General features: G+C 38.1%; 2 protein-coding genes across 4 annotated transcripts in view; one reads left to right on the forward strand and one right to left on the reverse strand.

Moving 5' to 3' along the window:
• The window catches only part of llgl1 (LLGL scribble cell polarity complex component 1), a 40,017-nt gene extending 27,079 nt beyond the window's left edge, over nt 1–12,938 (forward strand). Inside the window, exons 11-23 of one of the 2 annotated variants that reach the window (XM_082174788.1) lie at nt 178–245; nt 418–571; nt 2,143–2,247; nt 2,779–3,071; nt 4,238–4,391; nt 4,521–4,662; nt 7,576–7,859; nt 7,947–8,211; nt 8,313–8,427; nt 9,051–9,127; nt 9,420–9,543; nt 9,624–9,725; nt 11,329–12,938. In XM_082174788.1, coding sequence (XP_082030914.1) covers nt 178–245; nt 418–571; nt 2,143–2,247; nt 2,779–3,071; nt 4,238–4,391; nt 4,521–4,662; nt 7,576–7,859; nt 7,947–8,211; nt 8,313–8,427; nt 9,051–9,127; nt 9,420–9,543; nt 9,624–9,702 — 1,860 coding nt within the window. In that variant the 3' untranslated portion in view covers nt 9,703–9,725; nt 11,329–12,938. The remainder of the gene's footprint in view (nt 1–177; nt 246–417; nt 572–2,142; nt 2,248–2,778; nt 3,072–4,237; nt 4,392–4,520; nt 4,663–7,575; nt 7,860–7,946; nt 8,212–8,312; nt 8,428–9,050; nt 9,128–9,419; nt 9,544–9,623; nt 9,726–11,328) is intronic. The other variant, XM_082174789.1, reaches the window with a different exon arrangement.
• A 1,203-nt stretch (nt 12,939–14,141) lies between these two features.
• Nucleotides 14,142–19,501, reverse strand: ccdc97 (coiled-coil domain containing 97). 2 transcript variants are annotated; one of them, XM_082177709.1, is made up of 7 exons: nt 19,362–19,501; nt 19,088–19,226; nt 17,758–17,907; nt 17,339–17,666; nt 15,946–16,185; nt 15,506–15,629; nt 14,142–14,400 (listed from the first exon to the last, which is right to left on the reverse strand). In XM_082177709.1, the coding sequence occupies exons 2-7, from the start codon at nt 19,184–19,186 to the stop codon at nt 14,253–14,255; spliced, it is 1,089 nt and encodes a 362-aa protein (XP_082033835.1). In that variant the 5' UTR covers nt 19,187–19,226; nt 19,362–19,501; the 3' UTR covers nt 14,142–14,252. The 2 variants fall into 2 exon arrangements, with proteins under 2 accessions (XP_082033835.1, XP_082033836.1); XM_082177710.1 differs by having other exon boundaries at nt 17,758–17,904; nt 19,088–19,468.
• Between the last annotated feature and the right edge of the window lie 6,866 nt (nt 19,502–26,367).

Below are 26,367 nucleotides of genomic sequence, written 5' to 3' on the forward strand. Positions count from 1 at the left end.
AGCTTAGGAGCAAGTGATTTTGACTTTCTGAAATGGATTTTAACAACCTCCAGTAAAACATAAACCATCATCAAAGTTTTTATTTAATGTTATTTCATTACAGAATTTAAAGTTTGCCAGATGTTTTTTCGTTGAAGTGGCTGCCCTGAAGTGTTTTTTTCCTCTGTATTTTGACAGATTTGGCCAATATGTGGAGGGAAAAACTTAGCACCTGATCCAAAACAAAAAGAACTACTGTTAACTGGGTGAGTTTGTTTTATTTTTGTTTCCTTTACATAATTACAAATCAAAATCAAGTTATTTGAACAGCTGCTCTTAAATGTTTTGATAAAACGTCCTACAGGCTTTAATGAAATGCATTAATTTATTTGGATCAGTTGTCAGGATGTTGTGTGGCTATTTTTGTTTGTTTTTTAGTCATGAGGACGGTACAGTGCGCTTCTGGGATGCATCGGGAGTGTCGCTCAAACCTCTGTACAAACTGAGCACAGCGAACATCTTTCAGACAGACTGCGACCACAACGACAGCTTGACGCAGGCTGGGGAGGAGGAATGGCCTCCTTTCAGAAAGGTCAGGGATTATTTTGGAGTTCTGATGATTTTTAATTTTTATTCACTTTAAAAACAAAGCTATCACATCATCTGAACACTGGGATATGTTATGTTATTTTATTTTACTCTGTTTTCTTTCTCAAGGGCAGCTTCAGCTCTGCAAGTTTCTTGACCTCTCACTTCTCTTTTTGTTTTCCTAATCCACCTTTTCCTCTTCAGCTTCTCCATAAAATGCCGACTGCAGTCTGGCGTGTGGCCCACTTAAGCATATGGGATTCACACTGGAGTTGATTTCGTTTGCACCTTAATTAAAAGCAGACTGTCTGTCTGACGACTGAAATGCTTTGCTAGCGTCTGCTGGAAATGAAGCACATTGTTGCTCTGGATGGCACTGCTGCATTGCTTTTTTTACTTAAAAAAATAAATAAAAAATTCCCTCCTCATAACATGCACATTTTTCTTTTCTTTGTTCTTGACTTTGTCGGCATCTGTTTGGGCGGGAGCAGATGCGGTTGAGGGTCAATGTGTCTAGAGGGGAACGAAATGCAGTCTTATATTGTTACCGATTGCATTTATATAATGTTCATAACATGCAGTCAAGCTATATGGCTGATGCTTTTTCTTTAAGGCTGTATGGATGGCTTTTTTTGTCTTTTTTTTTTTGTCTTAACTGTCACAAAAACAAACAAAATATCTTCTACATGCTAAAGTAGTCTATTTTTCTTTTTTTTTTTTTTTTTACGCGTACACTATAGTATGCGTAGTAGAAACAACGGCCGGCCCAGTGTTGCCACCTTGTGGAACAACTGATTAGTGCAAAACAAATTCAGTGCGCATGTGTGACTTGCGCGTACAAATGGTACGTTCAAGTGCTCCTGGATACTTCGTATTTTACAAGTTGGGAAGTTGTTTACGCCGTCAGGTGCGTTCAAGTCACTTTTGTAGAGCAAGATGGTGGTGTACCTTCTCTTAACGCAAAAAAACAAAGGTTTTTGTACTCTACTTCCAGAAAATGAAGAACAAATTATGTTCATCAGGTGTGTTTTTCTTTTTAAGGTTTTAAATTAATTTATTAATCCACTGTAAACTTTATATTACAATGCTATTATATTTTGTGCAGGGAATTAGCTTGTTTTGTTGTAAATGAAAAAGCCTGAGAATGTCAATGCTAAATGCCTATAAATATTGTGGTATATCCATGTTTTTCTCTCTAACACGCCCCCAATTCGTAAAGATCGGTGCTTCCAATTTGTATTTACAATGTTGTGGTGGCGTTCATGTGTGTTTAACTTGTAAATACGGTCTTTTCGACATGACTTGAACGCACAAAAAGCATGAGTGGTTACAAAAACGGGTGGTGGGCTGTGGGCATACTATTCTAGTGATGAAATTTTCATCACGCACAATGTACGCGTACCCTCGCGTACACACAAAAACCGAAGTATACTTTGGGGTTTACTAGACTTAATTGGTTCATGTGTTTTTACACTATACATTCCTCATAAATGGGATATTGCTGCACTGTTTGTGCAGCTTTAGAAATCAATGAAGAATAATAACAATCTATGTTTGCTTTTCATTTATTTCCAGGTGGGCTGTTTTGACCCATACAGTGATGATCCTAGACTAGGAATCCAGAAGATCAGCCTCTGTAAATACAGTGGAAAACTGGTGGTGGCTGGAACTGCTGGACAAGTAGGATCACTAGTTTTTAATGATCTAATGCAAATATATCCATATAGGCAGTATTATACACTTAATGAAACCTCATAACATCTTGACTCTGTCCATCCAAAATCGTCTGTGAAACATGGATTCATCCCACCTCCTTAGGGGAAAGCCAGTACCATTTGAATAATGCCTAAAGGCCATTCACACAAAGGATGATAACTATAACAATAAAGATAAAGTTCTAAAAAACATTTTAAATAAAGAATAGCAGAGTCCATGTCACAACTATAATGATAACAGCACAGAGAAATTATATTGTTGGAATTGACTTTCAGAAAGTTTTGAAGCATAATTAGCATAAACAGAATGATGTCATCCCCTGGCGTGAATGCCAGTGTAGTTATCGCTATAGTTATCTTTATAGTTAGTTATTGTTCTTGGTGTGAACGGGCCTTAATAATGTTGCCTAGATGGGAAGCTCACTAGGTTTTCAAATTACTATAGTCTGCACAAAAAGAAATTATAGTAATGTTATAACCTAAGCTCTGTTCACAGGTTATAGTTATGGTTCTAAGCGATGAGAAGTCAGATCACATGATTGATGTGGCCACGGTGGACCTGCTCCAGGACCGAGAGGGTTTTACGTGGAAGGGTCATGACCGGCTGCCTCCTAAGATGGGCCCGGTAGTGTTTGCTCCTGGATTCCAGCCGGTTGTCCTGGTGCAGTGCATGCCGCCTGCGGCCGTTACTGCGGTAACCCTGCACGCAGAGTGGAACCTCATTGCCTTTGGCACCAGTCATGGCTTTGGCCTCTTTGACTACCATCGGCGGAGTCCGGTGCTGGCGAGGTAACTCATGGGGCCATCCAAGGCTGCTGTATTACTTGGCCAAATGCTTGTTCAGGAGCACTTATAATCAGTGCTTCAAACTGAAAGATTGATGTCATTTGCTATGAAGATATTGAAGTATTCTGAGTTCGGGTTGGCTCAATAGCAGAATTTAAGTTGGCAGATACTGGCCCTAGTAACTCAATGGTAATAATACCTTAAATGGATAGTTCACCCAAAAATGTTAGTTCTGTCATTAATTACTCACCCTCATGTTGTTCCAAACCTGTAAGACTCTCGTTCATCTTCGAAACACAAATGAAGGTCTTTTTGATGAAATCTGAGAGATTCCTGTCCCTTCATTGACAGCTACACTACTAGCCCTTTGACGCTTCAAAAAGTTCATAAAGAGATCGTAAAACTAATTGAGCGGTTTAGTACAAAGAGACTTGATCGCTTTATATGATGAACAGATTGAATTTAGGCTTTTATTCACATATAAACATTGACAGAATTTTTATTTTTGGGTGAACCATTCCTTTAATGGTGGAGACATATCATTTACTAAATTGATAACTAAAATATGTAAAATTTGTCGTGTACAAGCCCATCTTCAAATTAAGCAGGGTCATAAAACGAATTATCTTGATGAGCATGTCTCATCAGAAACTGCATTCCCAAACAAATTCTACAAATATTCCAGAACACAAACTCAACACTTCAATAAAATATATGTTACAAAAACTATGTATTTCTATCATATAATATTCTCGCATATTCAGCATCTGTCACAAGAATGTAATGGTAATAGTATTATATACTTACAACAATAGTGATAATTTATGATTTTATTAGATAATACATTTTATAATTGTATTTAATATAAAATGTAATAATAATAATAATTGTATTTAATATAAATAATAATAATAATAATAATAATACTTTATACGTTTTTATGATTTTATAATTTTATAACTATAATCTTTTTATTGGTATAGTAACGGTAATTGATTATCCATTGAATTACCCAATGAATGCATTGGATTGTTATAGGTGTGCAATTAAACCCTAATCTGAGTAAACATTTCCTTCAGCCGTTACAGCAGAATAACCTCATAGGATATTAATAAAGATCTGACTTTTGTATGAATGGAGTTTGCTTCAAAGGAAGGTTCTTTCCATAGGTGCACCCTACACCCCAATGACTCTCTGGCTATGGAGGGCCCGCTTTCTCGAGTAAAGTCTCTGAAGAAATCCCTGCGCCAGTCCTTCAGACGAATCCGGAAGAGCAGAGTCTCAGGAAAGAAACGTGCCGTGGTTAATAGTCCCACCGGTAAAGTGAGTGTCTGGAAATCTCCCATACGTGCTTCACAATCTCACAGGTTTTTGTGATAGAGGGAATGAGGCCACTGAGTCTGCTGACCTGTTGATTATTAGATTATTAGAAGATGATCTTGTTTTCATCAGGTGCGGGAGGCTAACGCCCATTTGGCGGAGCACGATGCTGAGGTGACGCCGGTGCAGAGACGGATTGAGCCCCGTTCTGCAGACGACTCGCTGTCTGGGGTGGTGCGCTGCCTCTGCTTCGCTGACACATTCCTCAGAGATGGTGAGAATTGTGAGGAAAAAGGGCACAGTGTGACATGACTAAAATGTTTTTTTTGTTGTTTTTTTTAACCAAAAAACATTTTTACTACTACTGTAACTGTATTTAACCATTTGATACAATTACTTCTGTACATACATGTTGGTGCATTGTAATTACATTTAAAGTACTTGAATTTAATGAACATTTGTTGTACACGCCTATTTTATCCATCTGTTATTGTACCAGTTTAAGCCAAAATATTAGACCAGTATAAGCTATTTTGCTTCGAGTCTAATCTAGAACTCTGAGTGTAGAGAGAATGTCATTTTACGTTAGTTAGTTAGTTCATGTCTGTCCTGTGTGAAATATGTAGGCTGATGTGTATATTATTGTCTAACCTGACCAAGGCTGTTACACATTCGCCCAGGTTTTTGTGGTGTTAAAGTTATTTACACTATCACTCTATATTATGATGTCTGGGTCACAAGCATGAAGCAGCCTCATTTCCCTCATCTTCAAAATATGTGACCTCTTAAAGGGATAGTTCACTCAAAAATGAAAATTGTGTCATAACTTACTCAACCTCGTGTTGTTCTAAACCTGTATGGGTTTCTCTGTTCTGTTGAACACAAAAGAAGATATTTTGAAGAATGTCGGTAACCAAACAGTTGATGGACCCCATTGACTTCCATAGTGGGAAAAAAAAATACTATGGAAGTCAATGGGGTCCATCAACTGTTTGGTTACCGACATTCTTCAAAATATCTTCTTTCGTGTTCAACAGAACAGAGAAACCCATACAGGTTTAGAACAACACGAGGTTGAGTAAGTTATGACACAATTTTCATTTTTGAGTGAACTATCCCTTTAACTCAAAACAGGCTCTTGCACAATAGTGATCAGATCATTTTTAGGGATAAATAAATTTCCGTGAGAGAGTTCTGAACAAAGTATTATTGTTTATTAGTGCAATAAATTAAAATGTTTCACAATAATTGAGGGAATAACTTTGTGTTTGTACTGTGCAGTTATGGGTGTGAGTGGTTTGTTTTTGGAACATTATAATAGGTCAAGTCAGGTCACTATTGTCTGAAACAGCTGTGCTGACTGAATAGGGAAAACTAAAAAAAATTGTTCAGTCACACAAAACGCATAAAATTGAGAAAGGCAAATCAGGTCATGGAGAATGCCACTAATAATCTTTTAAGTGGAATCAGATGTTATATAACAGATATACCCAAAACTTCAGTGAACAAAAATATGTTTATATAATCCATAGGTTACAGATATTGGAAATTATACATGATTTTTATAATGTTTTTTAAAGAACTCTCTTATGCTTTCCAAGGCTGCATTTATTTGATTCATAGTACTACTGTTTTTACTGTACTTTTAAAGTACTGAAAATTCAGCTTTGACATCACAGGAATAAATTGCACTTTAAAAATAAGTTTACTATTTGAATATATTTTCAAATGTAATTTATTCCTGTGATGTAAAAAAGCTGAATTTTCAGCATCGTCATCCTTCAGAAATCAGTCTAATATAATTATTTGCTGCTCAAGAAACATTATTTTCATCAATGTTGAACATTTGTGGCATCTGTGATAGTTTGTCTAAAGATCAAAAGAATTTATCAGTAAGATAAGTTGGGATAAGCAGTATATGCTTATTCTGTTCAGCTGTATTTAAGTACTTGTTCAATTCAATCATTTTTATTCAATAGTAGACCAGTTATAAAACAGTCTAGTAATAAAATGAGACTTTTACATTTAGTTTAACATTTGGTAAGTGCAAAAGTTTCTGAATCTGTCATTGAAAATCCCATACCAGTTAAAACACTTGAACATATACCCCTTTATTACCCTGTCAAGTCACCTTTATTTATATAGCGCTTTTTACAATACAGATTGTTTCAAAGCAGCTTTAGTGATAACAGGAAATTAATGCAACAGAGTTTGTTTCTGCTTTACAGCAGATCTAGAAGACAATAGTGTCATAGTCCAGCTTAAAGGTGGTATCAGTGATTTCAGGCCCAAAAATATTTTTATCACATTCATCTAATCTTTCCTAACGATCCGCTAGCTGCCCGCCCCATAAGCAGGCCATCAAAAAAACGCGTCTCTGTAGGCAGCCTAGGCTCTGAGATCTGCACACAAAAACAAATGGTTTAGCCAAACACTCAAAACCAAAACAAATAGTGTTCCAACCAATCACTGACAGGGGGAGGGTGTTGTGAGGTTTTGTGCTCATGTACGGCTGCACGCGAAGTCAGAGCTGAAGAAAAAGCTGGCTCAAAACCTCACAACACCCTCCCCCTGTCAGTGATTGGTTGGAACACTATTTGTTTTGGTTTTGGGTGTTTGGCTAAACCATTTGTTTTTGTGTGCAGATCTCAGAGCCTAGGCTGCCTACAGAGACGCGGTTTTTTGACGGCATGCTTATGGGCGGGCAGCTAGCGGATCGTTAGGAAAGATTAGATGAATGTGATAAAAATATTTTTGGGCCTGAAATCACTGATACCACCTTTAAGTAAGTTCAGTGATGGTTCATTTTTGTTGTCAAAAATTGATTAATTTAGTTCATTTATACAGTAGTCAACATTTGAAGTGGATCAAAACCTTTCATAAAAGTTATACATGAATTTTGAACAAAACCCGTTCTTGTCTTAGGGCAACTTTGATGAACTTTTTTACCTATATCTATGGTAGTTACAATCCTGCAAATAACACTTTCATGTCAGCTTTTGCCTTCTCTCTTTCATTTTTTTCCCCCCTTTTTTTTTTTTTTTTTTTTTTTTTTAAACTAAGATCAAATCATGCTTGCGTTTGTAAATAAGACTCCAGGCCCTAAGACAATCATGTATTGATATGGAAAATAATCTGTTCATTACGGCATGCTATAGGCCACCATTATTTTTCCTTCGTTTCTCAGGAACGCATTATGGCCCTACAATGTGGGCCGGCACAAACTCTGGCTCGGTATACGCATACGCTCTGGACGTACCTTCGCATGAGAAGTTCTCTGAGCAGAGTGTGGAGGCCCTGCTGGGGAAGGAGATCCAGCTCATGCACAGAGCTCCAGTGGTGTCCATCGCTGTGCTGGATGGTCGAGGAACCCCTCTGCCAGAGCCGTATGAAGTCTCCAGAGATCTGGCCAAAGCTCCAGACATGCAGGGCAGCCACTCAGTTCTTATTGCTTCTGAAGAGCAGTTTAAGGTTGGGATATTTACAACTAAATCTACCATTAACTAGATCGTAAAAAGCTAAATTGGAAGTGAATAATCCATCTTCTGCTTTGTGTAGATTTTCACGCTGCCTAAAGTAAGCGCAAAAACCAAGTTCAAGTTGACCGCCCACGAGGGCTGTCGAGTACGGAAGGTGGCGCTGTCGAACTTCACTAGCGTGAGCTCTGAAGAGTACTCTGAGAACGCTTTAGTGTGCCTTACCAATCTGGGTGACCTCCACGTGTTCAGTGTGCCAGCACTGAGACCGCAAGTCCGCTATGACTGCATTCGCAAAGAAGACATCAGTGGCATTGCTTCCTGTGTGTTCACGAAGACTGGACAAGGTTAGTAGTTCATTCTCAAACAGCCTGTAAATCATTTCTAGCTCTGAGCTAGAATTTCCACTGGAATGAGGTTCAACTAAATTGCCTTCAACTTTTATCAGGGTTCTACCTGATTTCGCCCTCGGAGTACGAGCGCTTCTCGCTGTCAGCCCGTGTGATCACAGAGCCACTGTGCCGAATGGATGTGGAGCGACCTCACGATCTCTCTGCACACAGGTGAGTAACATAGATTTCACTAATTACAGTTTAAACAGCCACAGCCCCACCAAAATATTCATCCAAACATAGACCTCTACATACACTGAATTAATAATAAATTGTACTCCTGAGCGTCAGTCACAGCCAATTAGAAGATATTTGATGTACAAAATGCAATTGTTATTTTGGATCAGTGAGATTTCACTGTTGGAAGGGCTACTCGAATATATTTAGAATACATCACAGTTTTTATATTTTGTGGAAACCGTTTTCAACATTGATAATAATAAGAAATGTTTCTATAGCAGCAAATCATCATATCAGAATGATTTCTGAAGGATCACGTGACACTGAAGACTGGAGTAATGATGCTGAGAATTCAGCTTTGACATCACAGGAATAAATCACATTTCAAAATGGGTTAAAATAATTAAAAATTGTGATTAAAAACAGTAATACTGTCAAATTTTCTGTATTTTTTGTGAGCATAAAAGACTTCTTTTAAAAACGTTCATTCTTACCGACCCCAAACCTTCGAACAGTTGTTACAGATGGGTAATTTTTGTTGGATCAGTCATCAGTCATGTCCCTGATATTCAGAGAATAGTACTTCTGCATTTTCAGCACTTTTTTTTTTGCAGTTCCAGCACGACGCGCCCACCACAGGCTAATGGAACGCACAAGACACAAGCAGAGAGCAAGTCTGTTGAAACTGAAGGTAACGAGTCTGCACTCAAGTCTTGACAAATGGAAAATATATGTCATTCTTCACTCAACTAGCTGAAATTACTAGAATTTGTGTGGTTTTGTTTTACTGGAAATTAGAATTTTTATGACTGAGGTCTAATTTATGTACTTGTACAGCAGTTAATTTTTCTTAAACTATGATCTCACCCCTTTTGTGACAATAAAAATTGCACTGTCAAGAACATTTATTTCAGGAAATACAATGATTTCATTGCTTAGGCTGAAAAAGCATAAAACAAGATAATATGCGGTCTTTCTCTCAGATCTGTTGGAGGAAATGAGGAGCGATTTGTCCTCGCCCGTCTTGGATTCTCCCAACAGCAGTGCTGACATCACTCTGGACACCACTGGCGATCTCACCGTTGAGGACGTCAAAGACTTCTTAATGTGAGCGGCTTTTATTTATCTGTTCTGGTCTATTAGAGTTGAGTGTATTTTGGGTTCCCCTCAATGTTTTGCTTCTTTAGGACTGTGGATGAAGCTGAGAATAACTTCAGGAACATCACAGAGGAGGATGGGAGGCCTCCTGGAATTCTCATCAACTGAGGCGAGCCGGCAGACAGCTGGAGGTGAGGAACGTTTAGCACTTAAGCAGGCCTGTGGAGCGTCTGTGAGCGGAGCGCTGTGGTCTGTGAAGAGTAGACAGGAGATTTGTTATTGGATGCAGAAGGGAGGTGTGTCTGACTGAGGACATGCACCCCGTTGAGCCTGGCAGTTATTTATTGTGCAGATCTGTGCTAGACTTTAGTTTGCAAAAAAGTGGTGTTAGTGTATTTCGTGAAGGGGAGGAACAAAATGTACTTCTAACATCACTGCATTTTTTTAGTTGTGTGACAATAGTTCACTTGTTTTCTAAATCCTGTAGCTTTTAACAAGCTACTTTTTTCAACAAGTACAGTAGCAGTATATCAAAAATGTTTTTGTTAAACAATATATATTTATTTATTTTACAGTTACAAGAAAAAAGAAAAGAAAAACACATTATTAAAAGGAGAGAACCCAAAGAAATCTGAGTTATACAGTAAACATAACATAAACTACTAAGATAACATGTTAGGGAAACATTACAAATCCCAGTAAAATAGGTGCTTATGTATCCGTTTTAAATATTTGTTTTCATAATCTTGGGTTTTTTAGGAGTATAGCATAAAATGTGTGCATCTTTTTGTGCAACAATTTTTGCTGTCTTTTATGAAGTCTGATATGAATCATTGTTTGGTTAAAATTAGAAATCATATCGAGTGTTGGGAAATAGTCAAGTGAATCCGATTTTTTTTTTTTTTTAAATACAAATTAATTTAGTCCCTGTGCATTTTTCATTTTAAGCGCATGATTTTGTTCAGATATTTCAGATATTCATTCATTTTATCTATAGATGTACAAATATATACACTGTATATAAAATGAATGAATTTATTTGAAATGCATGATTTTGTTCAGAATGTCTCTGTTCATTAATTTTATATAGTGTATATATTTGTACATCTGTATATTTTGTACACACACACACACACACACACGTACGTACGTACGTACGTACGTACGTGTGTGTGTGTTAGTATATACACTGTATATAAAATTAATGAATATCAGAGATTCAAAGATCAAAATCATGCTCTTAAAATGAAAATGTATTTATTTTATATACGGTGTATATATTTATACACGCACACATCCAGGTATGTTGTGTATTTCGTTGCCAGAGATCACCACCTCGTCCCATGCTTTGTGACTTTCTAGATGCTACAGTAGTTTCCAGTTTGCTAATGACCACCATTTTATGCTTTACCTTTAATCCCTCTCCTCGTCTAGTTAGTACATGTACGCAGAGCTTCTCATGCACTCTTGCAATTCCTGCAGTCCAAATTCCTCCAAGCTGGCTCTCAGTGGGGCATCTGCCTCTCTCATCCTCCTCAGTTAAGCCTTAGGCATTATTATCTGAACTGTAAATGTACAGAAAATTAAGAACAGACCACGTTTTCCAGCGCTTTCATTTAGCCATAGCCATTTCACATTTGTTTTATTGTACCTCTTTGCCTCCTTGTGGACACGTTTGGCAGTGCAGAATGGTTTGAGTGATTGTAAGATCAGTCGGTGTGTTTGGAGGAGTGCCTGTGATTATATATATAATTGCATCCGTATTTAAGCCTTGATGAAGATGTTTCTTTTCAGGAGCAGTTATGGATGAAAACTCATCAGCTGAACTCATTACTTCAAATTGGATCTTGACAGAGCGGTTTGTGACTCCGGAAGTTGCACCAAACATTGTTCATCAAGTTTTTACTGTGGGAATGTTGCACTTTTTTTCCCCCTGTGCCAAAAGACTGAATGATTCATTCTATTATCCTGTTCTCCTTCACCTTTCCTCCAGTTTTCCTTTCCTTTTTTTTTCCTCTCCCCACAACCATTGGTTCCTTTGAGGGGCCATAAAATGGTACATTTGAGAGGTGACTTTTAAAGGGATCGGGCGATAAAACAGCCAGGATGTGTTGCACAATGTCCGTACGACGGTAGGGGGGCTGCTTGCACTGACCCCATGAAGTTTTTCTTCTTCGTTTGTCTTTCAACATTCCTCTTTTCTCACGTCACCTCTCTTCTCACTGTGTGCCATTAATTAGCTTATGCTAAATCAAATCGAAATACTTGTATTCAGAAGTTTATATTTTACCTTATCAGTTGATATCCTAGAATACATGGCTGCTACAGTAAAGTTCATGAATCTTAATGGTACTTTAGGGCAAACAACTGCTCCACGTAGGTTATGTTTATCGTGGCACAACAGAAAATAACCATTAAAACATAATCAAGGCAAAACTCATTTAGAAGCTGAAACCTATTAATGTGCCCTGCTCATTTACTAAGGAGAAGGGTATATAGTCTGTATGAAGCATTTACTTGTTTCCCTTTTTCCTTGCCTTTTTATCTATATATATGATACTGTGATGGTTTCTGACCACAAATCTATTGAAAAGTTCAAGTTATGGACCCTGTGGGTTTGATAGAGATATTTTCATTTCATTCAGTCATCTTTATTTTTTTAAATAATGTCCCTTAACCACTTGCCATTGTAAGTAATTCTGGCAGTTAACTGTGAAGTGTGTAATTTGAAGGAACATGGTGTGTATGTAACCTTTCAGTATTCTCCTCTTTAATTCTAACTAGTTTGTTTTTGCCACAGTATTAACACATTATGAAGGAGCTAATGACTTTTTCTATTTACACAGTATTCCTTAGAATATTTTTTTTATGGCTTATAAGGGTTGGTATTTTGTATTTTATAGATATTTCACTGGCATTTAAGTAACTAGGCATTTCTAACACTGCATTTTGTGGGGCAAGTATAGACAGCTGTGTAGTAGAAATGACTTCTATAGGTGGTAATGTAGCTAATAGAGGGAAAGAATCAATAGGACAAGTGTTGCACAGACATAATTGGATGCTCAGATCAGATAATGCAGATTTTAGTCAGTGTGTATTTAGAAGTATGACTTTAAAAGTGAAAGGCTCCAGTTACATTGTAAAACTGCACAAACAATTTGCTTGGTATTGACGCATCGTCACATTTCTCCATGCGTATTCCCAGGTTTATGTCCAAGGGCCCTCACTAATTGTAGTTGATTTAATTTTTGTTTGTATATTTTTGCCTTACATAACCTTTACTTTCCATCCAGCACCTATCCTGTGAACATGTATTTAATTTTTATTTTTCTTGTGTAGAATTTTAATTTGAGATATTGCAATGCTAATGAAATCTTGAATGTTAATAAAGTATTTACTCCATATTTTGTCGAATTGTCTGTGTTTTCTGTACTCAAATTAGCGATAAAACCATTATTATAATAAATATTATATAACCATATTGATGTTATACATTTAACTCTTTCCCTGCCATTGACACAATTTTCCGTCTTCGCGTGTTTTCACTGTTACGGTGGGGGGCGCTGTTACATATCTTCTAAAAAATGTATGAATCTCCTGATCAACAGGCATGCAAAGATGCAGAAACAAGTGATAAATGTAATCATATGCATTTGTAAAATAACGCTATCATCTACATTAAACAGAATATAAATAAAAACTGCCTAATGTTATGTTACTGAATGGAATGTCGACCCAGGACGAGCTATAGGACTCTGCAAGCATTAGGGGATTATTAGGCTAGGGATTAGCATGATTTTGATCATCGTTCTGAATCCGATCTGGATGTGAAAAACTTTTCTCAGCTTTTTGCTCAATGTTTTTTTTTTTTTTTTTTAAGGTGACACATTATACCCCTTTTCACAAGATGTAAAATAAATCTATGGTGTCCCCAGAATGTGTATGTGAAATTTCAGCTCAAAATACCCCCCAGATCATTTATTATAGCTTGTCAAAGTTGTGTGTGTCCCTTTAAATGCATTCCCGCCCAAGTTCAGAAGACAGTCGATCCTTTACACGAGCTTAGGATACTCCAGCAATAACAATTTCACATTCCAAAATCTCAGAAATAACCACCAGTAGCGGAGTGAAGCCTTATGGAGAGACTTAGGAAGAGGTTGCAACTTTTAGACTGCACCTGGACGTTTCTGAATGGTTAGTGGATACATTTATGAAGTTGTTGTGGAGTTACATTGATTCATCTAATCGACCTGTATGGCATGTCAACTAACTTGTGTAAAAGTTAAACATCGTATTATTAGACAGTTGTGACATTCTTTTTTTGTTCAAATAGTGTTCTGTGCTCGTCTGTGCAGCCAATGACAGAACAGTTTGCCTGCTTTGCTCGAACTTTTGCCATTGCATGTTCAGATATTCAAACAGCAAAATATTCTGGGGGGCCAAGAAATTTTGGTGAAAATGATCAAATGCTAAAAAAAAAAAAAAAAAAAAAAAAAACCGGCAGGGTATTAGAGTGAAAGTGCTTGTCTTCTAAGGTCAGACCAGCATCTGGGTACGCCACCCCACCCCACCCCACGATTCCTCAAATGTGACCACAACTACACCTCGAAAAATAGTACTCTTTTATTAAAGACAATTAACTGTTGATAATCACATTTAACCTACACAAACAAAAAATCAAACAGGAGAAATATGAAAATCATTCTGAACATGAAGGGCTATTGCATCATATCATCATCATCCTCCTCCTCTTCTTCTTCTTTTTCCTCCTCCTCTTCTACCTGATCATCATCATCAAAGTAGCGCTCCTCTGCATCATGGCTTACGATATCCAGGTTATCAAAATCTGGATTCCCATCCACTTCACTGTAATGAAAATATCAATGTTATTTAAGATATAAGATTATATAAGAGCTAAAATATGAGCAATTAACACTACAGTTTGCATTACCTAGCATTATTAAAGGGATAGTTCACCCAAAAATGAAAATTAGCCCATGATTTACTCACCCTGAAGTCAACCTAGGTGCATATGACCTTCTTCTTTCAGATGAATACAATCAGAGTTATATTAAAAAATGTCCTGGCTTTTCCAAGCTTTATAATGGCAGTGAATGGCTGTTTCTGTTTTGAAGTCGATAAAAAAATGCATCTATCCATCATAAAAGTGCTCCACACGGCTCCGGGGGGTTAATAAAGGCCTTCTGAAGCGAAGCGATGCTTTTGTGTAAGAAAAATATTCATATTTAACATGTTACAAAGTAAAATTCTAGCTTCCAGCCAAACGCAGTCAACTTGCGCCTAAAACACAACTTGTGACGTCAGAAGGAGTGTAGTGCATCATGGCGTAGCGTAAATATCAGCAGTACGTTGCATTACTCGCATAAGTCGCACTTAGACTTAAGTCGAATCCGTATGTTCGTTTGGCCGGAAGCTAGTTATTTTACTTTATAAAGTTTTAATTATGAATATTTTCATATTTAAAACTAATAAGAATGTAAAATGTGTACCTTGAAATGCAATGTAGGCTAAGTCGCTTTGGATAAAAGCGTCTGCCAAATGCATTAATCTAAATGTAAAAATATTTTTCTTACACAAACGCATCGCTTCACTTCTGGACTTTATTAACCCCCCCAGGGCCGTGTGGAGCACTTTTATCATGGATGAATGCTCTTTTATGGACTTCAAACAGAAACAGCCATTATAAAGCTTGGAAAAGCCAGGACACTTTTTAATATAACTCAGATTGTATTCGTCTAAAAGAAGAATGTCATATACACCTAGGATGACTTCAGGTTGAGTAAATCATGGGCTAATTTTCATTTTTGGATGAACTATCCCTTTAACAACTAATTTGAAGAGAAAGACATTCTGCCAAAGCAATATTTATTAATATTATTCCCAGAGTTTGATATTAAATGAGACCTAATTGATAGTAAAACTGGAGAATGAGAAAGTCCTCTGATATAACCTGTAGTTGAAGTCATCTTTTCCATCCAAGAAGCGCTGATGCATTTGACTCAGGAACTCCTCCCTCAGCATGGCTTTCTCTTCTACAGTCGGCTCCCACTCCGCCGGTCTGGGTTCCTCACATTCTAAAACACACAGGTGGCATATGTGGTTTACATGAACTCTCCATAGGCATAATGGTTTTTATACTTTACAAACTGTATATTCTATCCCTAAACCTACCCATCACAGAAAACGTATGTAAAAAACCCCAAAAAACGTTTAGTGTTTTTTAAGCCATTTATTTTACGACAACACAGGAAGTGTCAAAATAAAAAACCTTTCCGTTGTAATAACCATGTCATTCATTAAACACATTTGTGTCCTCATAAACCACAAATGCCAGATCACACACAATCATCCATCAAACTGATTAGATGGAATCAGAGTTTTGACTCAAACCTTCCTCATCCGACGACTCCACTGCGCACTGCTCTCTCTCCTGCTCCTCCTCCAGGCGGTTCTGGATAAGTTTCTCCTGGTAGGAGTTGATAAGCAGGTCAGCGAGTCCCCCTGGGCCGTTCCTCATGGCCTCCTCTGAGCGCTGCAGGATGTCCTCTTCACTGAGATACTGTCCGATGTACTGCTCGTACAGCAGTGGATCTCGCACACGCATCTGCTCCTCGCTGAAGTACTGGCCCTCTGCCGAGACAACGTTTTTGAGGAAGACAGAAGTATCTTGTAAGTAAAAAAGCATGCTATTCTTGTCATAAGCATTTCTTCAGCAAGTTCACAAAGTGCTAGAGGGGTTATTTAATAGATTTTTTCTTGCTGTTTAAATTTTTTAAAAAAAAATATATTACTGCTATTCGGTTGTTAAGTCGTGACGTAACCACTCTCCGATAATACTCTTTCCGGGTCCAAAGTCCAGGTCCTCTCTACCTACCTACCGCTTTCGCTAGTGTTTTGGTTATTATTGAGTGTTTTTACAATGCCGCAGTGCTGTGTCCCGTGTCCCGAGCTAATTCACTTCAACCTCGTAAATCTTCTTTTTCATTGATGCCTGGATTCTACCCTTAATTATGCCACCTGAGTGATGAGCTACACTAACCACTCTGTTGGTGTTAAAGGAATTTAAACCCTTTTTGACCGCCAAGGGTGCCTCACTAAGAAGGACGTGGTCGTAAATAAATGTACAGGTTCCACCATTGTTATTTCTGGACGAGAGGAGCGCTCGGACCCGGAAAAGGCTAAACGTCACGCGTGACGTCAGACTTAACAATCGGATTATTTAGAAATGATGCATTACATCAACTGACAGTAAAGACATATGTTATGTTATTTCTATTTCAATTAAATGCTGTTCTTTTGAACTTTCTATCCATCAAACAATCCTGAATCCACAAAAGTATTAAACTGTTTTCACTGATAAAAATAATAATAATAATAATAATGTTTCATAAGCAGCAAATTAGTTTTTTGTTGGAGTAATGATGCTGAAAATTCAGTTTAGCCATCACAGGAATAAATTACATTTTACAATAAATTCAAATAGAAAACAGTGATTTTAAATTGTATAACTACTTCACAATACTTGCTGTATTTTTTATCAAATAAATGCAGCCTTGATGAGCATAAGAGACTTCTTCCAAAAACATAAAAAAATCTTACAGACTCTTTTGAACTGTAATGTACTGTATTTATCAATTCTTTTCAGTGCTGAATGAATCATGGCTTTAATAAATTAATCAACATTTATCTTGCATTATTTACTATCTTGTAAGGCCGAATCTTAACGGCAGTATCCCTATGCAACCTTCAGGAACACACTTGACTTCGGACAACCTGTGCTTACCCTTCTGAAGAGCACGAAGAGCTGCGTATCGATGGTTCCGGATCCTTGTCCGGTCTGCTGTGCCAGATGCCCGTCTCTGAATCTCCTTACAGTAATACTGCGCCCTGCAGTCACTGCTCAGGTGTGAGAAAGCGTCCATGTGCTCTGGCTTCAGATGGGCCTGATAGCGCTCTAGAAAGACTAAGGGCTTGGATCTGTACTGATCCATTAAAACCCCCTTCTTCTCCTCCAGAGTTAAGTCTGGCTCCCCCAGCTGCTGGCTTTTCACTGGACTCCCACTGGCTGCTATAGCCTCGATCATTGCGCTCAGACAGCTGGATGGCTCATCCTGAGAAAAACAAGCAGCAGCAACAGGGTTAGAATCATGTACAGAATTATATTGCGTGTATAGTTCATGTGCTGAACACAGGTGACATCACCTGTAGATTTGGAGAGTAGCTTGTAGTGTTTTGGGCCTCCTTAACATCTGTCTCACGAGGACATCTTTCTTGAGGAGCAGGTTCATTGCAGTTACCAGATGTATTAGGTTTAGTGCATGGCTCGATTTCTCCCCACAGTGCTGTCTTCTGCTAAAGAGGAGCGTCCACAGAGATTCAAGAGGTTAGAATCATTTTGGGTCATTATACAAATATAGAATAATAGTATATAGGCACATCTTGATGAAAATACTTGAGTGAGAAAAGCTAGCATCTTGTCTTCATTGTCACTTTTCTCTCTATCTTTTATTTAAAATCGTGATGTAACGGAACTACAGAAGTAACGACAGATCTTCTCTTTCATATGACGTACATCTGAGAAAAACAGATTATCAAAAAAAGATAAAAAAGGAGGATGCGGACTTGGGCTACATCCGAAATCACATGTAGGTATTTATTTTGAACAAGTACGTACTTTGTGACTGCTAAAAAAGTATGTTCTATATAGTATGAATGTAATCCAGATGTACTACATTCATGCTGTCATTATCATGTGACCTACGATGCTTAATGCCATTCACAAATCCTCTCCCGTGTCCATCGTATGCAGAATCTCAACAAAAATAGTAGGTCATCCGGGTACTTTTTGACTACACTTTAATGAGTACTGTGAATTCGGACATACTACTCTTGTCACGAACTGTTTTTCGCCTACTATATAGAAGGGAAGTAGCCCATGCGATTTCATATGCATACTATATAGTAGGTAAGTATGTGATTTCGGATGCAGTCTTGGTTTTGTCCATAGGTTGATTGGATGGAGACAGATCTGAACGTGAGCTTACAGTTGTTTGTAAGAAAGGGGCGGGGAGTGAAGAAGTCATTACATTTTGATTAAACATAACGAGGTCAAGAAAAAGAAACATGCACGGATGAATTATTCACAATAAGATCAAATACATGCATTTAGAAAGATGAATTTCCATCTCATGCCGACTTTAAATTTTATTTAATATATAAATCTCTAATTGTGTTCCAAAGTTATGTGTCAAGACTTTTATCATAACCCATAACATTTTCTTCATTTTTTAATAATGAACAATTATTTAAAAATTGTGTCAAAATGGAGTGAATTCTTTGATTGCAAGCAAATGTCCTCTCTTTTATCTTATGCTTTTGTTTGTTAGTCATGGATTATCTTGAAATTTGCTATTGAATTTGACATAGTAAAACTTTAGAATACTTAAGAATCAAAATATCAAACATTTTGACTATTTTTTCGACGCAAATGAGCTGAGCACATGTAGTGAACGTGATGACATCTCTCTCTCACCTGCAGATCTGGAGAGTGTGTCCATCTCTGGTCTGTACCGCAGCTCTTCACGTTTTCACCCTCATTGGGTTTGATACATGGCTCGATTTCTCCCCACATTTCTGTCTTCCACTTCCGAAGACAGTTTTAGTGCTAACTGCTGTTGATATATCACAGAGAAATTGTATTCTGCCAAATAACGCTAATGAAATAATGTGCAACTATGCGTACGGAAAGATAATCTCGTCTTTATTTGTAGTAACGTTAGTATAGGATATGTTACGGACATCCTTACCTCTTAATGTACTCTTTTTACATGTGTCCTTTTAAATGTTCTGCATTTAAAACAAAAACAACAACAACGTTCTGCCCATCAGTGTAGCCACACTATCAGTTCCGTGTGGAACATCATTACAGATCGGTAGTTCCGTTTATTTCAACCTGTGTAAATACACCATTGTCCAGTAGATGGCGACATACGCCAACACTCCATTATACTGCTTTGCATTTGACTGGTCAGAAATCTATAAAAAATTACAGCGACAGTTTTCTGAATCATCTGACCAGAATCATTTTAAAATTAGGTGTATTATTACTGAGAACTTGTTTAATAACCAGCCAGGTGAGTCTTGAATAACCCATAAAAAATTATCACATTAACCTGTCGCCAAAATAACAAAGTGAAGGCCTACTAATAAATCTCATGGTTATAGCCTACTTAGCAAAAGAAAAAAGAAACGTCCTCCCACCTTTGACTGCCTTTTTTGCTGCAAATTTCTTAACATGGATAAATATTTGTAGGAACTTAAAAAGATTCTACAACTGAGACACAATTTTCACAAAGATTTGACGAACTGAAATGGAATGGGTGGATTTGGATTGAGTGAGTGAATGATAAGTCCATTATGTCTGATTGAATACCAATAGAGTGAGGTTAGGTATAGTATATATATATATATATATCGGAATTATTTTCATAAACACGATACAATATAACATTAAGATTACATGAAAAGAGTTTTCACTGTTATAAAATCACGGATTTGTTAGCATTAGCGAAACTGAAGGTGTCAGAATAAACATGAAACACAAGGTCGCTGTCATCTGTGAATTCGGCCAATTGTAAATCAGTTTTGTAATCATCTGACCCTGTGCAGTCACTCTGAAGAAGCTGCACTGACTGCACCAGATGGCTGTTATCAAATTACTCTTGCGGTACGACATACATCACAGTGAAGTAGCGCCAGCGCCGTCTCAAGTCGGACAAAAAATTTCTAACGGCACTCACTGCTGAAGTCGAACACTCCTTAGGAAAAACAGCAGGACAGTGCATATTCATTTCAACGAGGCAAATGTAAAACATCATGAAATCATCTCCCGTTACTGACAAAACCTCAGTTCCCTGAAATGATCTATGACACTATGGGGAAACAACTTTCTTCAAAAAATAATAAAGCCTCATTGCACCTTGTAGTGGTACTGCCAGGTCATTCATGCCAACTGACTTGCCTCGCTGTGAAATGCTGACACAGTGACAATATATACTTTTAGCGTAGAAGGTGTCCTGCAGCCTAGGCACTCTTGTAAGAAGGACAGGATGACTGTAATTGAGAAGTTCACTTGGTCCTTGAGCTGCACAAGCTCTCAAAAACTCTCCATTAATGAGCATAAAAGCACCTTGTAGAGGGGGCCCTCACTTCATTAATCGTATTCAGCATGCGCTAAGGCAGAGTAACGCCGGAAGGCTCCGCTTAGCGGCTAGACGTGTGGATTCCACAATTCTGGATTGGGGTGCCAGATTAAGTCTATCGCTTGAGAGAGGAGGTACTTCCTTAGTGGGATGGAGATATGAAAATGATGCTGACAAGCCATTGTTGCATCTGTATGCTTGAGCATGGAGGGCCGTCCGAGTACTCGTATAAAAGACAAAGTGACTGACACAGGGCAATTCACCACTGCCATAGTTCCGCGTTCCACACCAGTTAGTTAACACTACTCAGATAAGCAACAACAGAAAATGCCTGTGATGAGGGGCTCTCTGAAAAATATAGGAACATGAGAGTAGACATATTTTGGGTGCACTGATATAATCCAGTTTCTTGGCCAATATGCACAAGGGTTTGTTTTAGTGCGTTTAATGGACTGAACGGTTTGACTGTGGGAGCCCCAAATGAATACAGGAGGATATCATAGGAAGTCAGTGAGTGGTGGGAGGCTATGAACGGCGTCAATGCCGGTGAACATGTAAATAAAAAAATAGCATTACACCTTCTCATGAAAACGGCGGCACTGCCGACCTACATTGTGTTTAGTATAAGTGTAATGAACGTTGGCCAGTATGAGCTGTGCATGTAAACCTCACTTCCCTGGCCTCAAGAGGCGCTAGCGATGGACGCTAGAGGCTGTGGTCTTTAGCATCCTCGTTATTGTTAGTGTGCAGCCTCCGCCGGAGACCCAGTTCAAATATGTTATGTTTCTCCCCAGATCGTGTAGTAGTTACTACATTTACTAGCAGGAGCTTACAGATTCATGCTAACCAGCCAAACCTGGCCTGACACCTTGGTAAATGACTGAATTTTTACTTTTGCATCTCATGATATTAAAAATACTTGGTCTATGGCTTGGAGAGCATACATGTATAGGTGAATTCTGGGAGTTTGTCTGCAATCCCTTAGTTACTGTGATCATATTTCTGCTCATGCAACAAGCTTTGGAGGTTTAAACTACAGTTAACTAGTATGCAGGGAGATAGTCAGGCTGACGGAGAAGATTTCAGAACTAAAGACACGCATCCAAACTTTAATTGAGTCTCACAAGTACGATGTCAGGCACAGTAATTTGCTCTGGCCCCCTTACTGTTCGCAGGAGTGATGAGATACTTAGTAGATTGTCCTCACTCAATGGCTGGCTGTCTAAGTAGTGTCTGCAAAATAATATAGAATTCATAGACAATTGGAAAAGTTTTTGGGGAAGACCTGACCTGTTGAAAAGAGATGGTATTCATCCCTCCTGGGATGGTGCTGCTCTCCTCTCTAGTAATATGGCACATAGTTTTAGAGCTCAAACATGAATTGGGGCTCAGGTCAGGAAGCAGACAGACTGGCTAAACTGACCGTCTGCTAGCTGTCTCACGTCACCGAGGTCAGATAAATCTCATCACATAGAGACTATTTCTCCTAGATATCCATATAGAGACTGTGTCTGTTCCCCAAATTAGGAAATACAAAAAACTCCCAAACCCATTAAAGGTTAATAATTTAACTGATGTTCAACAAACAAAAAACAGAAATAATACAGATGAACAAATGATAAAGCTCGGGTTGCTGAATATTCGTTCCCTTACTTCAAAAGCACTTATTGTTAATGATATGATTACAGATTATAACCTAGACGTGTTGTGTTTGACAGAAACCTGGCTAAAACCTGGCTTTATTAATAATCTTCCTGATCATTTTCATCATCTCAGCATCCCAGATAGCTTATAAGAACTCGATATTGTGACAGAAACTTTTAACTTTCTCTTTTCCAGCACTTTGGACACAGTTGCTCCGTTGTGCTTAAAGAAGATTAAAGGAAATTGTCCAACGCCGTGGTACAACGAGCACACTCAGGACCTTAAGAGAGCAGCCAGAAAATTGGAGCGCAACTGGAAGAAAACAAAACTAGAGGTGTTTCGCATTTCATGGAAAGAGAGCACGAATGCATACAGAGAGGCCTTAAAAACTGCTAGATCTGCTTATTTTTCAACCCTATTAGAAGAAAATAAACAAAACCCTCGGTATTTATTTGAAACAGTGGCTAAACTAACAAAAAATAAAGCTTCAAGCCCAGATGTTTCCAAGCAGCACAGCAGTAATGACTTTATGAACTTCTTTACTTACAAGATTTATAATATCAGGGAGAAAATTATAACTATGCAACCGTCTACTACAGTATCGCATCAGGCAGTACATTGTAGTCTCCTTGAGGACATTTTTTATTAATTTATTGCTATAGGAGAGGAAGAATTTACTAAACTCGTTAAATCTTCTAAATCGACAACATGTATGTTAGACCCTGTACCGACTAAGCTACTGAAAGAGATGCTTCCAGAGGTCATAGATCCGCTTCTTATTATCATTAATTAGCAAAAACCTTTAAGCTGGCTATGATTAAACCACTTGTTAAAAAACGCAACTTGATCCTACAAAATTAGTCAATTACAGGCCGATCTCGAATCTACCTTTTCTGTCTAAGATACTAGAAAAAGCAGTATCCTCACAACTATGTTCCTTTTTAGAAAGAAATGATATCTGCGACTATTTCCAGTCAGGATTTAGACCGTACCATAGTACTGAGACAGCTCTCATTAGAGTCACAAATGATTTGCTGTTATCATCCGATCGTGGTTGTATCTCTCTATTAGGGTTACTCGATCTTAGTGCTGCATTTGACACTATCGACCACAACATTCTTAGCCTGGTTAAAACCAGACCATTCTCAGTAGTAACTGAGTTATGGTCTGGCAAAGCTCCATAGACAAATCATTTCCAAAGGGGCGTCACCAACGGATGTCGCTCAAATGCCTCTCGGCGCAATTGGATAGACCTAAAACTCCAAAAACCAATCAGAGCGATCGTCATGTGTAAAGCCATATGCTGCGTCCCAATTCGCCTATGTTACACTACGCCATAAAAGTATGTTCTCTTTTTGAGAAGAAAATGTATTTACTTTTGAATGTGTAGCAAAAAAGTAGGCAACTTTTGGACATACTACTTCATCATCTTTATCGGACGGATCTGTCGCGTGCATCCCGTCATGTAAACTGCCCTGTCAATCATCTTGTCACAGTTAAAATCCTCTATTAAATCGAATTTAATGTCCTACCGTTTCGGAGAGAAATGTAGTAGCATGTTCATCTGCCAGTGGGTCTTTCATGGAGACTGTCCTCATGTGTTTGCAATTTGAATATAATAATGCTGCATTTAAAAGTTGGTGGCTTCACCAACGGAGTGGACATCGCTCAAATGCCTCTGGGCACAATTGGATAGGCTAGACCTAAAACCAATCAGAGCGATCGTCATCGTGTAAAGCCCGCCTCAACGTTTCTGATTGGTGCCGCGATTTCCACGGCATGGAAATGGCCTTGAATGAGCTCTTTGCCTGACTTACTTGCAGAGCAAATCTAAATTTGCCGGAAGTTGTCTGGGTTTTCCCAAGCTACAACATTCTTTTAAATTAGATTAAACTAGATTAAAGTCGCATTTCTTCAGCCAGGCATTCATATAATCCTATAGTTCAAACTACAATCCGGCCTCTAGCTCATAAATGCCAGAGGAGAACTGGCCCCCGACTGAGCCTGGGTTCTCCCAAGGTTTTTTTTTCTCCATTAGGTCACCTGATGGAGTTTTAGGACACCATTAGGTCACTTGATGGAGTTTTTCGGTTCCTTGCCACTGTTGCCTTTGGCTTGCTCAGTTGGGGATATTTTGGGGATATTTAATTTAATTTTATCAATCAATAAATTCCTCTTGAAACAAACTTTGTTGTATTATTTTAATTGAATACTGTGAAGCTGCTTTGATACAATCTGTATTGTGAAAAGCGCTATACAAATAAACTTGACTTGACTTAAATAGACTCGAAAATTATGTTGGCATTAGTGGAATTGCATTAGCATGGTTTAAATCATACTTATCTGACCGTTATCAGTTTGTAGCAGTAAATGAAGAGATGTCTTATCGATCAAAAGTTCAGTATGGCGTACCACAAGGCTCAGTACTTGGACCGTTGCTTTTCACTCTGTACATGCTACCCTTAGGAGATATCATTAGGAAGCATGACATTAGTTTTCACTGTTATGCTGATGATACTCTGCTCTATATTTCTTCACGCCCTGACGAAACTTACCAATTCACAAAATTAACGGAATGCATAGCTGATATAAAAAACTGGATGACTAGTAATTTCCTACAACTTAATTCTGAAAAAAACCCCAGAGATTTTAATTATTGGACAAAAAACTTCCTCACGTAATAACCTAGAATACTATCTAACACTTGATGGCTGCTCTGTCAAGACTTTGTCTTCGGTTAGGAACCTGGGTGTGCTCTTTGATACCAATCTTTCATTTGAAAGTCACGTGTCTAGTAACTGCATTTTTACATCTTAAAAATATATCTAAATTACATCATATGCTCTCAATGACAAATGCGGAACAATTAGTTAATGCGTTCATGACATCAAGGCTAGATTATTGTAATGCTATTATGGGTGGTTGCCCTGCACGCTTAATAAACAAACTACAGCTGGTCCAAAACGCAGCAGCTCGAGTTCTTACCAGAACCAGGAAGTATGACCATATTAGCCCAGTTCTGTCAACACTGCACTGGCTCCCTATTAAACATCGTATACATTTTAAAATATTGCTGATTACTTAAAAAGCACTAAATGGTTTAGCTCCCCAGTACTTGATGCATTATAGTCCTTCACGTCTATTGCGATCTCAAAATTCCGGCCAGTTGATAATACCTAGAATATCAAAATCGACTGCTGGCGGTAGATCCTTTTCCTATTTAGCACCAAAACTTGGGAACAGTCTTCCTAACATTGTCCGGGAAGCAGACACACTCTGTCAGTTCAAATCTAGACTAAAAACACATATCTTTGGCCTAGTATACACATAACACATTATAGACTTCTATAATTCAATGTTAGGCTGCATAGTTTAGATCAGCCGGAACCGGGAACACTTCCCATAAATCCTGATGTACTTGTTACATCATAAGAAGGATGGCGTCTACGTTAATATTAGTATCTCTGTTTATCCCGAGGTTTACCGCAGTCCGCCGAATCCAGGCTGTATCCAGATCTGATGAAGGAACTGTGCCTGGACACAACGACAACGCAGTCCTGAAGTGTCAACTAGGCTCTCCCCTGTGAAGGCCTCATTCCCTTCTCTTTACCTCTGTAAAGATAAAACGTTGTCGTTTTATCTGTACAGAGTCACCACGTGGCTACACGGACGCGATAAATAATTTTGTATTATACATTTTTAAGGCCAGACAAGTAGTTTGTTGAGGGTTGATTTCAATTAAAACTAACTTTAGCTGGACAATAACTTTATCCTAGAGCTGCTGTAAAGCCAAAAAAAATCTCTGTTACTGTAATTTCCTATTATCACTGTAAAGCTGCTTTGAAACAATTCATATTGTTAAAAGCGCTATATAAATGAAGGTGACTTGACTTAACTATTTTAAGGCTGCTAGGTCTGAACTGCCTCTGCTTCTCCGTCTATGTGTGTTTGCCCTCTGTTATGGACA

The sequence above is a fragment of the Leuciscus leuciscus genome, assembly GCF_965113295.1.
Source record: "Leuciscus leuciscus genome assembly, chromosome: 1".
NCBI lineage: Eukaryota > Metazoa > Chordata > Actinopteri > Cypriniformes > Leuciscidae > Leuciscus > Leuciscus leuciscus.

Coding starts and splice junctions, on each gene's coding strand:
- ccdc97 (XM_082177709.1), bottom strand. CDS start 19,186: ATGTGGGGAGAAATCGAGCCATGTATCAAACCCAATGAGGGTGAAAAC. Junction 17,667..17,757: donor GCTACTCTCCAAATCTACAG/GTGATGTCACCT, acceptor TGTTTTTCTCAG/GATGAGCCATCCAGCTGTCT. Junction 16,186..17,338: donor TCTTCGTGCTCTTCAGAAGG/GTAAGCACAGGT, acceptor TTGTCTCGGCAG/AGGGCCAGTACTTCAGCGAG.